This window comes from Gekko japonicus, unplaced genomic scaffold, assembly GCF_001447785.1.
Source record: "Gekko japonicus isolate JY-2015 unplaced genomic scaffold, Gekko_japonicus_V1.1 scaffold308, whole genome shotgun sequence".
NCBI lineage: Eukaryota > Metazoa > Chordata > Lepidosauria > Squamata > Gekkonidae > Gekko > Gekko japonicus.
This window is the reverse complement of record NW_015164673.1, coordinates 1,287,974-1,304,396: the sequence shown is the minus strand read 5'-3', so window position 1 is coordinate 1,304,396 and position 16,423 is coordinate 1,287,974. Positions and strand designations below refer to the sequence as shown.

The 16,423-nt window shown below is 45.1% G+C and overlaps 1 protein-coding gene across 1 annotated transcript in view; it reads right to left on the bottom strand.

Annotated features, from left to right (window-relative positions):
• The window catches only part of MTMR7 (myotubularin related protein 7), a gene marked incomplete at its 5' end in the record, with an annotated part of 39,991 nt that extends 25,291 nt beyond the window's left edge, over positions 1 to 14,700 (bottom strand). Inside the window, 4 exon segments of the mRNA XM_015409245.1 lie at positions 2,082 to 2,210; positions 3,470 to 3,627; positions 13,121 to 13,283; positions 14,563 to 14,700. Coding sequence (XP_015264731.1) covers positions 2,082 to 2,210; positions 3,470 to 3,627; positions 13,121 to 13,283; positions 14,563 to 14,700 — 588 coding nt within the window.
• Positions 14,701 to 16,423: the final 1,723 nt, after the last annotated feature.

The following is a 16,423-nucleotide window of genomic DNA, read 5'->3' as shown; positions in this document are numbered from 1 at the left end:
CCCCCCCTTTCCACTGGTTTGCAGATCACATCCCCAGGAGGTCCGGGAAATGCGTCCGCCAGCATGTCCCCATAAACCGGAAGCTCCAAGTTTTTGTATCCTCACTGCAAAGCCTCATGGGCTGGGAGAGCGGTGCAAAGGAAAACCTATACAGGCGGACGGGAGAGCCAGTGGTGCAGCACTGGGCAGATGCTCCCACACTGCTTGACTACCGCAGATGAGGTTGTGCCACCATGCTGAAGCCACAATCAGAGTGGCTCTGCCCATACCCCCCCCCCCCCCCAGCAATCTCCTGTTCCCTGCCTTGCACTAGTTGCTCACAGGCCACATAAAAGCTTTGGAAGGGCTGATTCCGGCACCTGGGGCTTATGTTTGACACCCCTGGGATAGAGTCTAAGATGCTGGCGTTTCAGCTAAGGGACCACAAATTTTGGCTGATGTTGATAACCAACTGCAAGCTGTTCTAGGCAGGGCCTTATTTCCCTGTCCCAAGGGAAAGGCAGGGTCACGTCTGACATCATCCCAAGCTTCAGGCCCAGTTTAACTGTGGGAGAAGGGTATGTCACCAGGGGAAGGATGGCTTTTCCTGATTACAATGAACTTCAGAAATATTCAGAAACCAAGGAGAAGCCTTACTTGTTTCTGAGTGAAGCCGACATCGGGAAGAGCCTCTGCAACCCACTAGGCTTTGGAGAAGGGCAGGAACTGTACACGCTGTGCTGGGAGCCAGATAAGAAGCTGCACTCACCAACAACAACTGACTTCATGGACCCTTTCTTTTAGCCCCTGCTGAATTCAGAATACGGCCTCTCTTCAAAACTAGAGGGCAGCCAACACTCTTAACTATCACCTCAGTCACACTGTTCTTCTAAACTGTAGACACCATTGATTCTAGTTTGTGGGACTAATCTGAACCAATGGTTTGAAAACAATCATCTTTATTGGGAAGTGGCTCAGGCTTCCCATGCGTGGGGTAAAACTATTAACTGCCCACTTTACCATAGATCCAGTAGTGTAATGGGCTTCCAGCCAGAGGCCTACTGGTTCACTCCTGATTTCCTTACAGGAGAAGACCCTGATGCTGGGAAAGATTGAAGGTCAAAGAAGACGGGGACGGCAAAGGATGAGATGGTTAGACAGTGTCATCGATGCAACGAACATGAAATTGAGCCAACTTCAGAGGACGGCGGAAGACAGGAGGGCCTGGCGGGAGCTGGTCCATGGGGTCGTGAAGAGTCGGACTCGACTGTGCGACTGAACAACAACCACAACAACAAGACCAGCGGATACAATCCCCAGTTGGTTGTGCTAGCCTGGACTTTATACAGTGTATAGCAAATTGACCATGGGAATTAATTGTTCCAAGCACGAGCTGCTGTGTTGAACATCTCTGTAAACCTCCCAGTTGACAGTAGCCCAAACTGCAGCTCATTCTCATGGCAAACACTTGGACTGACCCACTAACTGCAAGACTGGAGCACTATGTAGCCACCCTGAAAGCAGAGCGCCAATGTTTGGTCAGTTGCATGAATCAGTTGAAAAGATATCTCCTGGTTAATGATAGCAGGGCTTGGATCTCCCAGCAGATCTCCACTAATGGGAGGCGTGTCCATCAAGAGAATGGCAGCTCCTTGCCTTCTCTCTCCTCCTGCAGACCAAAATGATTCCGGAAATACTGCTCCTTAGGGCACAGGGAACCACCACCAACAGCATGAGGAGCAAATCAAGAAGTCTACGGCATGGCAGGCAAAAACTGAACCACTTCCATTAGCAGAAATTTACTGTAGGTTCCAACCCAGTATTCTTTAAAAAAAAAATTTTTTTTAGCATAAGTACTTACAAAAACCTGTGGATCCCAGCCTCCGTTTTAGAAGAGATACTCCTACTTATCCTCCTCTCTCACTAATGCATGTAGTACCTTAGTTGGTGGTAATGGTAATTTTACTATATGACAAGTGAAATCTAATTTTGAAAGTTTAATAGCAGCCATGGGAAATGTTTTCACACATCACACATTCTAAAAAAAAATATTTAAAAATCAGACAAAAATTAATTTACCCCAAATCCAATTTCGCACTTACATTATTGGTCTTGTAGTAGTAGGAGAGTGCTGGGAAACGCCTCCTACTCCGGAATTTAGAGCTTCCCACAATGATATGGGCAGTGGCAGATTTGGGCACATACACTTCAGTGGGGTATGAGTCACATACCTGTCCAAAAGCAGAAACACAAAAGACTGTCTTAACTGAGGCATTGCTTTAACAAACCAATTATATTTTAGGGCACCCTCTAATGGGTTAGTAATAGATTATTTCAGAGCACTTCTCAAATTATCAGGAAGGCTGAATTAAAAACAGCAGAGAATATTCTGAAAACACACTCCTTCTTACCAACAAATATAGATCCTCATAGTCAAAGAACAACAATTCAGCTAAACTTTGTTTAGCATTCCTAAACATATAGGTAGACTTCTGACTGGATAGTAAAAGTTGTTCAAGAATTAAGAAGAGAATGTGGCCACCTTCTAGGATTTTTATAAAGCAAATAGTAAATAATGACCATATAAAAAAGCAAAAATGTGAATGTAAAATGTACTAATGACTACAAAATTTTCCAATATATGGTATACATCATTAACATGAGTAATAAACACCACATAAGGCAGAAGTATGAATTATAGTACATGAAAGCAGAGCATTGTACAGAGACACAAATTGCAATGCTCAAAAAACAGCAGTGAACAATAAACAAAAACTTTAACAGTAATGCACAAAAAACACAGGAGTGACGGAATGCCAGCTAATTTCCCGTTTCAAAATCTTCTTCTTCTAACTGTGACCTTGTGCTTTGTAGCTGACAGCCAAATTGAACAAAAATGCCCTGGTTAGAAAGCTTATAGCCACAAATTCTGGTTACAGATTTCTACAAAGCACAAGGTCGCAGTTTGAAGAAGAACCTTCAGCACAATGAAACCACATCATAAAACTTCTTTAACTACATGTCAGTTAGGAGGGACAAGGCACAGAACACACAGTCTCTGTAACACAGAGTCCCTCAACCTTGTTCCGTATGTGTGCACTTTTGGAATTTTGAAAAAGGATAGCAGGCACAGCCACAAAATGGCTGCCATGGGAAGCAATACTAGACACCAAATGGTTGTCTTTGAGGTCAGTTACAAAATGTTGGGAGATTTAAACCTAGCATCTTCCTATGGTGGGGGCAGCTATTTCCAAATGGGTGCTCCCAGGAGACCCAAAGTTGATGCCTGGGGGGGGGTGTCTTCTGAAGTTCCTACAGTTCCAATGAGGTGAACAAAAGTCAGCATTAGTTCTTTGCTTTGCAGGAGAACTAAGTGAGTATCAGGAACCACATCAGTGGGAACCCTGGTGCCCACAAGTGCCATGTTGAGTATCACTGCTGTAACATATTATTTGGCCCACAGACCACACTTTCAAGAGCAGTGACTCACTCGGTAATCTCTGTTGACATCACTGAGCTGCCAATCATTATTTGGGACCCCCATCCGATGATATTCTTCTTTTAGGTTGATCAACTTCCAGCCTTGTTCTCGTTCTTCTTTGTTTAATTTGGGGTTGAAAGAAAAACAGTACAATTCTTCATATTTCACTGAAGGGGGGAAAAATGGAGACAGACCATTTATCCATTTGAATTATTACTGTTCCACCACAAAGTATCAACTTTTCTTTGCTTAGCTATGTTGTCATCCCCCACCCCACCACCACCACCCGATTATAAAAATGGAGTTTGTAATGCCTTGGAATAACTGACTCCAAGAATAAAAAAGATCTTCTTGAAATCTCAAACAGACAAATTATGACCTCATTCTGTGGACAGCTGGAGTCGGAGATGTCTGGGATTACTTTGGGCCATTGTATACATTTCCTGGAGACGGAGTGGTCCAAGGTATGGTACTGTGTGCACAATATTAAGATTTATGCTGCTTTCCGCTGCATTTATTTGCTTACGTGAGGTGGAGCCAGGGGTCATTTCCTGCCAGAGCGCACAGGAGCGACGCTCCAGCAGTAAAGAGCCCAGGGGGTGGGGCACATGCAACAAGCCCCACCCCCTGCTCCCAGCAGCCCTCAGTCAGAGCAAGAAGCAGCCAGGTAAGTTGCAGAGCACCCCCCTCCGGCCCGCCTTCAGGTACAAGCTCTCCCCTCCTCTGCAAGGGCAGATCTGCATGTCCCCCCCCCCAATAGCTAGCAATCCAAAACAATCCAGTGGCGCCTGAGCGGTGGGCATTGCCTTCTGACACACTTCCGGTGATGTCAGGGGGTGTGGCATATGCAAATAAGTTATGCTAATAAGTTATGCTAATGAGCTCCTGCACCTCTTTTTCTACGAAATGACCCCTGGGTGGAGCAATCTATTCTGGGAGCACTTCGGTCTGGTCATCTCATACTTGTGACTGTGGTCTCCTTCTGACACTATTTGGCTTACTCTGGCAGGAAAATCCCTCAAAATTCACCTTGGTCAACAGAACAATGTCATCCAAAAGAATTGCTCCCGTCTTCATTATTAGATGACATCAGCATTCACAGCCTTGTGGAATATTTTACCATAGATAGCTAATTATTATTTATTTAAAACATTTCTGAGTTGCCTTTCAACTCAAAAATGTTCAAGGTGATGTGTAAAGGTAAAGGTTTCCCTTGCTTGAAAGCCAGTCGAATCCCGACTCTAGGGTGCAGTGCTCATCTCTGTTTCCAAGCTGAAGAGCCAGCAGTGTCCAAAGACATTTCCATGGTCATGTGGCCGGCATGACTAGATGCCGAGGTGCACAGAATGCTGTTACCTTCCCACCAAAGCGGTACCTATTTATCTACTTGCAATTTCTTGCTTTCGAACTGCTAGGCTGGCAGGAGCTGGGACCAGAGATGGGAGCTCACTCCGTCATGCGGCACTCGAGTCTCAAACTGCTGAACTACTGACCTTCCGGTCTTAACCACTGAGCCACCACAGCCCCGCAAGGTGATGTGTACCCTGCTTTTAAAAAGCAGTTAAAACTAGTACAACTGATTCCTGGAGGGGGAAAATACCATAGCATATATGAACAGACAGCTAAACATCAGGAGCTGTGATTTATTAATTAATGTGTCTTTATCCAAGAATAGTAAACAGTTCTGGGTTTTGGTTGGCGGGGCATTTAAGGATAGGAGTCAATCCTTCATTCGTTCTATACCTGCTCAGACTTGGACAGAGCACTTTTAAAATATTTTCCTCGACCCTTCTATTATTTCAACAAGAGCAGCAAGAGGATTTATCTTCAGATCTGCCTGAATGGTCCCCAGTTAGCCCAAATGGAATTAAATGTCTAATGAACAGATTACAAGTTGGGCAGGCGCCAGGTCCTGTTGGGCTTCCACAGAACTAGGGGTGCCAGCCTCAAGTCTCTGTGAGGCAGTTTCTAGCACAGCAGCTCAACTGGATGACAGACCTTGTCAAAGCTAAGTGTTTCAGTCACAGAAAGATGGACAGTGGACACCTAGATAATAAACTCATGAAGATCTGGCTCTCTGGAAGTCCTAAGTAGGAGAAGATAATGGGCTGGATGAGGGCCAATAAACTGCAGCTGAGTCCAGACAAGATAGATGTGCTGTTGGTCAATGGAGAAGCTGTTCATGGGCTTTGGATAGGGTTGCCAACCTCCAGGTGGTAGCTGGAGATCTCCCGCTATTACAACTGAACTCCAGGTGACAGAGATCAGTTCCCCTGAAGAAAATGGCCACTTTGGAAGATGGACTCTATGGCATTCTACCCCATTGAAATCCCTCTCCTCCCCACACCCCACCTTCCTCAGGCTCCGCCTCCAAGGTATTTCCCAACCCGGACATGGCAACCCCACCCAGAACTATTTAAAGATCACCTAGGCTGGTGGGCTTCCCCACCGGCTACCCTTTTTACTTCAATAGACAAAACGGGGGTCATGCCTGATACGTGCACGAATGCCACTGTCAGAGGTCATTTCGGGGGGGATCGCGGGGGATCGCAGTACCCCCGGGTGAGGTACGGGGGTGGGGCAGATGACGAAGCCCCGCCCCTGCTTCCGGCCGCCCCGCTTCCGGCCCTCATTCAACCAGGAGGAGGCAGGAGAAGAGGGAGGAGGGTAAGTTGCTTCCTCCCTGCCTCTCCCCACCCCTGCCTGCCCGGGGCCAGGGAGGGCCTTCGCGGGGCTTCCTTGCACTCCCGCCGGCCAGGGGGTGTGGCCTTATGACACACTTCCAGTGATGTCAGGGGGTGTGGCATATGCTAATGAGTTATGCTAATGAGTTCCCCTAGCTCTTTTTCTACGAAACGACCCCTGGCCACTGTAGTACCGATCTTCAAAAAAGGCGATCCTAATTCTCCCAGAAATCCTCGCCCAATCAGTTTACTTTCAATAGAGGTCAAGCTTTGTGCAAGGCACCTGTTAGATAAGCTCGCCTCCTGGATGCCAGAATAAAACCTTTTGGGAGCCGAACAGATTGGATTTTGTTTGGGTAAACTATTTATTTTAAAAATGTATTTCACCTCTTAACCAAATAAGTTCTCGGGGTGGCTTGCTCACAAAAGGGTGGAGGTGCTAAAATACAACAAAGCACAGTGAACGCACACAAAAATAAAAATGTTGAAGCCAGCGAGAACACTGAGAAGAGTCTTCAAAAACAGCTATTTAAGACAATAATGTAAAAGAACTGCAATTCATTAACTGGTGGAGATTTTAAAAACCACAAATAAATAGGCAGGTCATATAAAAGTCAAGTACAAGACATTCCAGCCAGTAATACTGAAGGGGGGGGGGAGCCAAAAAATCCTACACTCAACTGAAAGCCCTGGGAAATGGCAAAGTTTTTCCACTGGCACTCAAAATGCAGACACTTCATCCCAAAGCAAAACGCTGAGAGGGGAGTGTTTCATAGGTGGGCCACCACAACCAAAGGTTTATTATTATTGTAAACTTTAAAAGTGATTCTTGCCCAACTAACAGAGATGCTTTACTTTCACATTAACTTCAGTTTTAAAAGTACTTGATTTCTGCCCTGCTTCTACAGCGACTACAGTGGGGAATTAAGCTACTGCTGTGCTCTTTGCTTTTCCCCAAAGAAGAAGAAAGCGAGTAAATACCTCACATTCTGTTACAATGAAATAAGGGGGGAAGGCACTCTAGCCAACTATTTATGCCCAGGAGAACTGAAGTGCTATACCAGAAGAGTTCCAACTGCTTCCTTCTGGCATCCCAGGGAAAAGGAGTTAATAAATTACAGCTGAAGCCATAAGCTAGCCTAGCACTGAAGTAACACTGGATAACTATGAACTCTACAGCAGTAAAGATATATCCACAACTAAACCACAGGCAATCCGCCAGTGTAAACTCAGTTTTGGTAATTCTAGTTCTGTAATAGTAGCAAAACGTTCTCTGGGTTCTCTGTGCTGATCGATCACAAAATGTTTGCACTGGAGCACAGGAGCAAAAGTCCTGCTTCTTTATAAACCCCAGCCTATTGCTAGATACCAGAGGGCCTTCGTGCCCCTTTCTTCTCTACAGGTTTATGAATGTATGACCCACAGTGCATTTAGCAAACAATCCTAAGCAGGTCTACTCAGAAGCAAGTCCCCTTTGATTCAGTGGGCTTACTCCCAGGGATTGCAACCTAGAACACAAACCAAAAGTCATTATCTCAACTTATAGAAAGTTGTGTGTGGTTCCAGCCCCTTAGGACAGTGGCTTATAGCCTACCATTCCACTCAGCCAAGATTGAAACTTTCCTTCAAGGCAGGGAGACTGACTCCAGCAGAACAGGCTCTCCCTCTCACAGAAGAGGCTCTTCCAACGTAGTAGGACTAATCAAGCCAGAGAAAGGCTTCAGGTTGGGCTGACCAGAGTAGCAGGATACAAGTTAGAGGACTGGGGTTAATCTGGAATGGACACAAGATTCAGTGTCCTGCTAAACTCCTTTTTTTAAAAAAATTAAATTCAAAATCGAGATAACAGAACAGATACCATATATGCCTACAGAGTTTCCGGCAGTCAGACAGGGCTTCTAAAAGGGTGTAGAAGCTCCCTTTTACGATAAGCACAATCACAATAAATAGCACAAGAGAAATAGATACATGGATGTTTAATCTGTATACTTTATTTAGTTTGGACAATTTAGCATCTCTTCATGCAAAACTACGAGTTGTTTTTTTAAAAGCACAAAATATTTTTAAATGTTTATTTAGATTTTGTTAACGTTTTTAAAAAGTGCATGAAGCCCAGTTTATGCCTGTTTTTCACCGGTGCCTGCCCATACAGCTATTGCTACCTTCCATTTTCTTTTCTTGTTTCATTTTTTTCAGCAAAAAAATCTCCATTATCATCAAACTGAAATTTTATAACCTATGCTTTTGGAATAAGAATAGATTATGCAAAGTAAGCCAGCAAGCAGGAGTGTAGATTTGTGAAATTGTAGCCAATATGCAGAATTTGATTTTGCTTTCTAGTACAGAACACGGGCAGTTTGGTCTTTGCCGCTGTCTCCTAGGAGAACTGATAGTGTCACTTTCCTCACCAGCTAAGGAGATGCACACATTTGTTAGATCAGAAACTATAGGTATAAACTGCATATTTGTTCCAACTGCAAACTCAAATGCATATCTGGGCATGGATGCTTTGCAGCTTCTTGGCATTGTTTTTCATATAATGTGCATTTAAATCAGGGGTCATTTCGTAGAAAAAGAGCTAGGGGGACTCATTAGCATAACTCATTAGCATATGCCACACCCCCTGACATCACCGGAAGTGTGTCCTCCCCACAGCTGGCGGCGACCTCCAGCGGGCACCAGCAGGGAGCTCCAGGCCCCGCCCTCCCGCACCTCACCCGGGGGGATGGCGTCCCCCCGCGTCCCCCCCAAATGACCCCTGATTTAAATACACATTCAGATGCACATCTCTACCTACCTTCTGACACAATCCTTTTTCAAATACAACTAGAGCAGGACTGGGGGACCTAAGTGGACCCAAAATAGTTAAGACAGTGCAATTTTATTTGTTGTATACTAAAAAAATTGGAGAGGAAATGAAGGGAATGTTACTTTGAGTGTCATACAGTTTAAGAATATTAAATTGCAAACATACAAGAAGATGGTTTGAGTACAATTTGAGATTTCTGGAACTCAGACTTCTTATTCTGTTTATTGTCATGGAATATATTTAGGTACACTGAGCCCTGGTCTATGTTCCATCTGCTCACGTACAATTGTTGTTTCATTTTTTTTGGGGGGGGGGGATTAAACAGAAAGACTTGGATGGATTTATGACATTTACTTGCTCATCAGTTTCCAAAGCATGCATTAAAGTCATCCATTACACCTGCTCCCATCACTGGTTGGAAGCACTTGCCACTAGATCAACTCAGAAGAATTATGTTCTCACTGAAGCTTAAGTTTTCTCAACATTTCAACGACTAAGAACAACACACAAAGCTTGTTCAGATTCAGGGCCAATTGGGGCGCGGGGTGGGGGGGAAGCAGGAGGGATCAAACTTAACACCTGTTAGGTTTTGGACGCTTGATAAGTTTTGCAATATTTTTATACGCATCCACAATTATTTTTAAAAAATAATTTTTATCACGGGTAGGGTCTCAAATGAAATGAAAAGCCTCAATGGATGACTGATAAAACTCTTAAAAGTATACAAATGTGGAAGCTGGACAATGAAAAAAGCCGACAGGAAAAAGGTTGATTCTTTTGAAATGTGGTGTTGGGGGAGAGTTTTACAGATATTGTGGACTATCAAAGAGATAAATAAGTGGGTTCTAGACCAAATCAAGCCTAAACTCTCCTTAGAAACTAAAACGACTAAACTGAGGCTACTGTACTTTGGTCACATTATGAGAAAACAAGAATAATTGGAAACGACAATAATGCCAGAAAAAGTGGAAGGCCAAGAGAAAAAGAGGAAGACTCAAGATGAGATGGATTGGTTCAATAAAAGAAGCCACAGACGTCATTTTACTGGAGAGCAACTGAGCCAGCAACGTGAGATAGAGAGCATTTCCCAGCCAATCTGAAATAAGGAGGCTTTTAGCCAGATTTAAAAAAGAGGACTGGTTGCTACTATTAAGACATTTATTAACTGGCTCGCTCCTAGTACAAATACTTGAAATGGAACTGGAAGATAATCTGAAAAAGAAGTCTGGCTGCAATAAATGTGAAGAAAGGAAAAAAAGAAGTTAATGCTGCTACTATTTGAAGGAAGCAAAAGAAGTAGTTAAACTGTATCAAGAGGCTGACACCTTCTAACATAACACATGGAAAAGGTTACTACTCCTGAGGCAGGTTGTTGAAATGAGTAGAAAACCGGGTGCTCATAGAGGATGTTGGACTTTTTCTTGAATATGTCAGAATTTCCTGAGCTATATTGCAAAAAGTTTTTATCAGGGCTTTTTTTGTAGAAAAAGCCCAGCAGGAACTCATTAGCATATTAGGCCACACCCCATGCCATCCCTTGGCTTGCCTGGGCGCCCCACGGCGTCCACAAAATAAAAAAATAAAATTTAAATAAAATTTTAAAAACTCACTTTTGCAGCTTTTGCACTCTGCTTGCCTACATGGGGAAGCAAGCCACGCTTGGGGAAGGGGCGGTGGTGAGGAGTCCTCCAGGTGGCCCAGAGAGTTGGGAGTCCTCTGGGTGGCTCAGAGAGCCAGGGGGGTAGGGGGCTGGATGGAAGTCGGAGGCCTTGGCAGGAAGTCAGGGGGCCAGACCCTGAAATGCCCCACTGTAGCTACAGGCCTGTGCCCAGGGTGTGTGGGGGTGATAAATGGTGGCGATTGTTTTGTGTTCCTGTCTCCATGTCCATCTTTTCACTGGGTCCCTCACACAATCCAGAATGGAAAAGGTTACTAGTTGCCGACAGCCACACCCTTGGCCCCCTTGATACCATGACAGTCCCGATCGTGCCCTAGCATGACTAAAACGTGCCTTTGTGCGTGTGTCATGATCATGGGCCTATAGTGGTGCAGCAGCGGCCTACAGGCTCTAGGGAAACCTAGTGGCTCCAGGGAAGCCTGTATTGGAGTAGCTATCGGGGCCTACCTTTCCCAGGTTCCCCCTGGACCCTGTGATTGGCTAACAGGGGATTCTGGAGGGGAAAATTCCACCAGCAAAGGAGTAGAGGGTGGTGCCAGGGAAGAAGGAATAAAAGTCCTTGCCCGAAGGGGGGGAGGGCATTCACTCCCAGGGAGCAGGGCTGGTGAGGCTGCTGCAGAAGGGGGGATCCCTCATCCAAAAAGGGGTGAGTCAGTCTGAGACCAGCCAGGTACCTACAGAAGGGCTAGGACTGCATAATCAGATGCGTTAGGATTTATTGTTTTACCGATTCACCTACCTTTACCGCGCTCATTTTTCCTACATGTTTTTGAACTACAGCTGTTATTAAATCTCTTTAATAAAACTAGTTTGTTACTCTGCCTGGGTCCTCATCAATGTTCCCTCTAAGCCGTGGAGGCTTGTGAGCAAAAATTCTACTTTGTGAGCTGCTGGCATTAAAGTTGTGAGCGAGCAGTTTGGCTACTGCATAAATTAGTTTGCTCTGGAGCCATCCTTCCTGAGCTAAGACAAAAATGTGTGAGCCGGAGGCTAAATAACTATGAGCTAGCTCACACTGATTCAGCTTAGAGGGAACACTGTCCTCATGCCTCATTTGGTCATGCATAAAAGGAAACCTACTGGAAGAGAGCGTATAAAGGGGTAGGGTGGGTGCTCTGGGTCCTCCCAAGGAGACCCATACCAGAGTGATGGCAGCCATTAGACAACCTTGAGAGCCAGTTTGGTGTAGTGGTTAAGTGCGCGGACTCTAATCTGGGAGAACCGGGTTTGATTCCCCACTCCTCCACTTGCACCTGCTGATGTGACCTTGGGTCAGTCACAAGCTCTGGCACAGCTGTCCTTGAAAAAGAGCAGTTTCTGTCAAGAGTTCTCTCAGCCCCACCCACCCCACAGGGTGTCTGTTGTGGGGAGGGGGAGGGAAAGGAGTTTGTAAGCCGCTCTGAGACACCTTTGGGTAGTGAAGGGCAGGGTATAAATCCAATCTCTTCTTCTTCTTCTTCTTCTTCTTCTTCTTCTTCTTCTAGCGGCTGCCTGCGACAGCACGTAAGAGAGGATTCTCCAGATTCCACCAGTCCCTCCCCGGGTGAATCCCCCCACCATTTCAAAAGGCTCCCACATTTTCAAAACGGTTTTTTTGGGGGGAGGGCTCAAGAGACTGCTTCAAGAAGGTACTTAGGAAAGTCCTTTTGCACAAACAGAGCTTTGCCCACTGGATCTAAGCCAATGACAGCGCAGTCGTAAGCAGAGTGACATCCTTCTAACTCAATTGAAGTCAACATGAAAAGGGAAAGTAACCCAAAGGAGGAAATATAATAATGGAGAGAGGTGAGAAAAATAATGAGTGGAAACCACAAGGGAGGCAACGGTGTTCAATGGGCAGCGCGGACATAAGAGAACTGCAGTAGCCCGATCTCATCAGAAGCTAAGCAGGGTCGACCCTGGCTAGTATTTGGAGACCTCCAAGAAATACCAGGGTTGAGATATGAAGCCAGGCAACGGCAAACCCCCTCTGAAACATCTCTTACCTTGAAAACCCTACAAGGTCGCCATAAGTCAGCTGTGACTTGACAGCACTTTCCACTAACAACAACTGGGGACAAAACCCCAAAACTGTGCATAAGAGAGGGCCAGCGACAATGTAGTTAAGAAGATGAGTTGGAGCAGAACTCCAGCATGGAAAAACCAGAGAACAATTGGATAGGATAAAGTCTGTTAAAAAGAATGTGCATAAAAATATAAGAGTGACTATGCGGGATTAGATCAATGGTCCCTCTAGTTCAGGTTCTTGTTTAACACTGGACAACCAGAAGGTCTACAAGCAGGGAAGACGAAGCCTCCCCCTGCCATTGCCCCCCCACCACCACCAGCACTGGCATTCAGAGGGTTGCTGTCTCTGCTATGGAAAAATAGCTCTGCTTTATTTAAAGTCAGATTCTCATCCTGACAGGGCAGGAGGTCCATATCAGTGAGAGGGCATTCAGTTGGGATAAACTGGCCGCTAGTGCATCTGCTGAGCTTGCATTACATACCTGGGCGGGCCAGACGTATTAGAGATATGTAAACATCATGACAGTCCCTTTCCTGAGGCATAATAAACTGAATGTTCTGGAAGTTCTTGCAGCGAATCAGCAAAGGGCAACCAGTAGCAGCCGTAGCTTGCTTCTCAATAGAGGAGATTTGACTGTGAAGAACCTGAAAAGGGAAACCAGGGTATCAAGCTGAACAGCAATAAAGAATATGCTATGATATAATTCATTCCAGCTGTACGATGTGTACCACTGGATATAAAGTTCAATGTAATACAGAGGGAGTAAAGCTTTATTACAAGTACAGCTGGTTTATTTCAAAACATAATAGCAGCTCAGTCCTGAGTCGTAGTTGTGGTAAGTTCCCTTTAAAGTCCCTTATAATGGGGAACTGCACTATATGTTCACTCCATTTCCACAAGGTACATTGGAGTTCAAGCTCTCTCCAAGGTAGTAAGCTTTAACACGGGGTGTGATTTTCATGGGAAGGCAATTTCAGACAGGATTCAATTTTTTATGAGCATATTCAGTCTCTTAAGCATGCCCTCTTGAAGCAACCTGTACACTTTCAAGGTGAAGAATCAGCAGAAATCTGTGGGACAGAGCTGGACTATACACTGGCTTGGTTAAGACATCATGCAAAACTATATTTAATTACATTAACTATGGCTGCTGTGATCGTCGAAATGAGAGACACTCCACTAATGATGGTTAGCTAGAGCACATCAGACCAGAATCTGAAAACCATGGCTTAAAGCTGGTTTATTAACCAAAAGGACTTAGTCCCAGGGAAATATTCTTACAATTGTAGCCTAAGAAACCCACCGGGTGCTGTCAGGCCTACTCTTGGCTTCACATATCAGTCCATCAAATGTTCCAAGCCATGGTGCCTAAAGGAAACATCCATATTCAGAGGCAGTAAACCTCTGTATACCAGTGCTAGGAGGCAAGATCAGGAGAAGGTCTTGGGCTTTATATCCTGTTCATTGACTCTCCAGGGCAACTGGTTGGCCACTGTGTATAACAGGATATTGGACTAGATCAATCACTGTTCTGATCCACTCCTCTTATGCTGTCCGAATCAAGAGACATCTAACCTGTTAATCAGTACCTAATATGGGGAGCATAAACTCATAATCTTTCAGTCCAAAAAGAACAAATATGAATCACAAATTCATTTGCTCTCATCCAGCAATTCTTTTACCAATGAACTCTTACACATAAGCAAAACCACACCTCTCTCCCTAACAGTTTCTGCCTTAATTATGAACAAAGGGGGACATTCTGAGCAGAAGGATTCATGCAAAAAGCTGCTCAAAGCCCTTGAAAAGAATAGGAACACGATCTATCCCAATAGTTTCATTAGCCAAGGCTGAAAGGCATTTCTCCACATAAGGTATACAAATAAATCAGATATCTGTAACGTACAATGTAAATTGTCATACCCATGTCTCTTTACGAGCATCAGATTCGTTTTCCACAAAGATTACATGAGTAGCAGTTAGATACAGAGTTCCTAACGCCGCCCGTTTGGAAGACGCTCCATCAATTAAGCGGACATTTTCCACCTAAACCGGGAGAGAGAGATGGCACAATCACAATGGTCACTTCTTCTCTAAAAAAAAAAAAAATAGCAACAAAATTTTAACATGATTTGTTAAATATGTACATAACAATTTGACCATGCTAAGTTTTCATCTGCTGCTTCGTTCATAAGAACATAAGAACATAAGAGATGTCAATGTTGGATCGGGCCAAAGGCCCATCTAGTCCAACACTCTGTACCACACAGTGGCCAGAAATACCAGTGCCATCAGGAGGTCCACCAGTGGGGCCAGGACATTAGAAGCCCTCCCACTGTTGACCCCCCCATGCACCAAGATGACAGAGTATCACTTGCCCCAGAGTCCCTATCTATAAATTGATGAGGTACCATCAGACAGATAAGAGCTATGGTTTTGCCCTATCAGTGGCTGCCTGCAGCTGATGAGATGAAGAGTAATCCACAAACCATAGAGCACACCAAATGGTAGATAGACTCATATATATGTATAATGATCTTTGGTTCAAAAATGTAAACATATTGATGCTGAGATATACAATATCTGCACTAGGTACTATCACATCTTATATACCGACAAGTGGGGATCTGCAAGACACTTGCTGGGAATGGGCATTCCCCCGCCTTTGCTTCCTTCCCTCTCCCCCTTTCTCTGTCAAAGTTTCCCCCTCTTTCTTTCTGCCTTCACCCCTTATCTATCAATCTTCCTTCACCCCCTTCTCCCCCACCCCTTCTCTAGCAATCCTGCCTTACCTCTGTTCTCCCCTCATCCCTTCTATGCCAATCTCCCCCCTCTCAGACCAAACCTTCTCAGACAATGTCCCCCCTCTTTCCTCCACCCTTTCTCAATCTGCCCCCTCTTTCTCTCCTCCCAGACAAACTCCTCCCTCTCCTTTCTCTTCCCCTCCCTCAGACCATCCCCCCTTTCTTTCTCTTTCTCTCTCACCTCCCTCAGACAATCCCTCTTCGTTATCTTTCTGTTCTTCCTCCCTCAGACAATCCTCCGTTCTATTTTCCTACCTTGGGAGCCACAGTGCCCATGACAGCAGCCAGGCCACAGGGGGTAGTCCCATTCCACCCCACTGCCAATCCTGGTGTAGACCTCCCCACCCACCTTTGAACCCAGTGGCAATAGCAGCAGTGCCTGGGAGTTGTTCCAAGCCTGCGTCTACTGCCACAGCCAGGCCTAGAGTATCTGCCTGAAACCAGGCCTGCAGTGGCTCCCGGAGTCTGACATCATCAGCTCTGCTAAGATAAGTATGTTGTTTGCTCATGCACAAACAATGCAATTGTACTGGGGGGAGATTTCACCCCCCTATATATTTCATTTTTTATTTCAGATTTTTCTGGTAACCTGAAGTCTACAGGAAAATCTATTTAGAGTCAAGTGTGGCCTCAATCCGTAAATTTAGGTATCTGCAGATGGGGGCCACCACGTGTTGCTGTTAGACATATAGATACGTCACATCACAAGAGACTAGCCAGTAAAATCGCCCATCTCATAAAGGATGATCATATTAAAAGGGGATTAGACAGATCCATGGTTTACTAATGGCTACCTCCACATTTAGAGGCAGTAAACCTCTGTATACCAGTAAGAGGAGGCAATGTCTGGAGAAGATCTTGGCATCCATGCAATTTCTTGGCCCTCCAGGTCAATGTGTGAAAGAGGATACTGGACCACTGATCTGATCCAGCAGAGCTCTCCTTATGTAGAGCTGCCAACTTCCGGGGGGCGGGGGGTC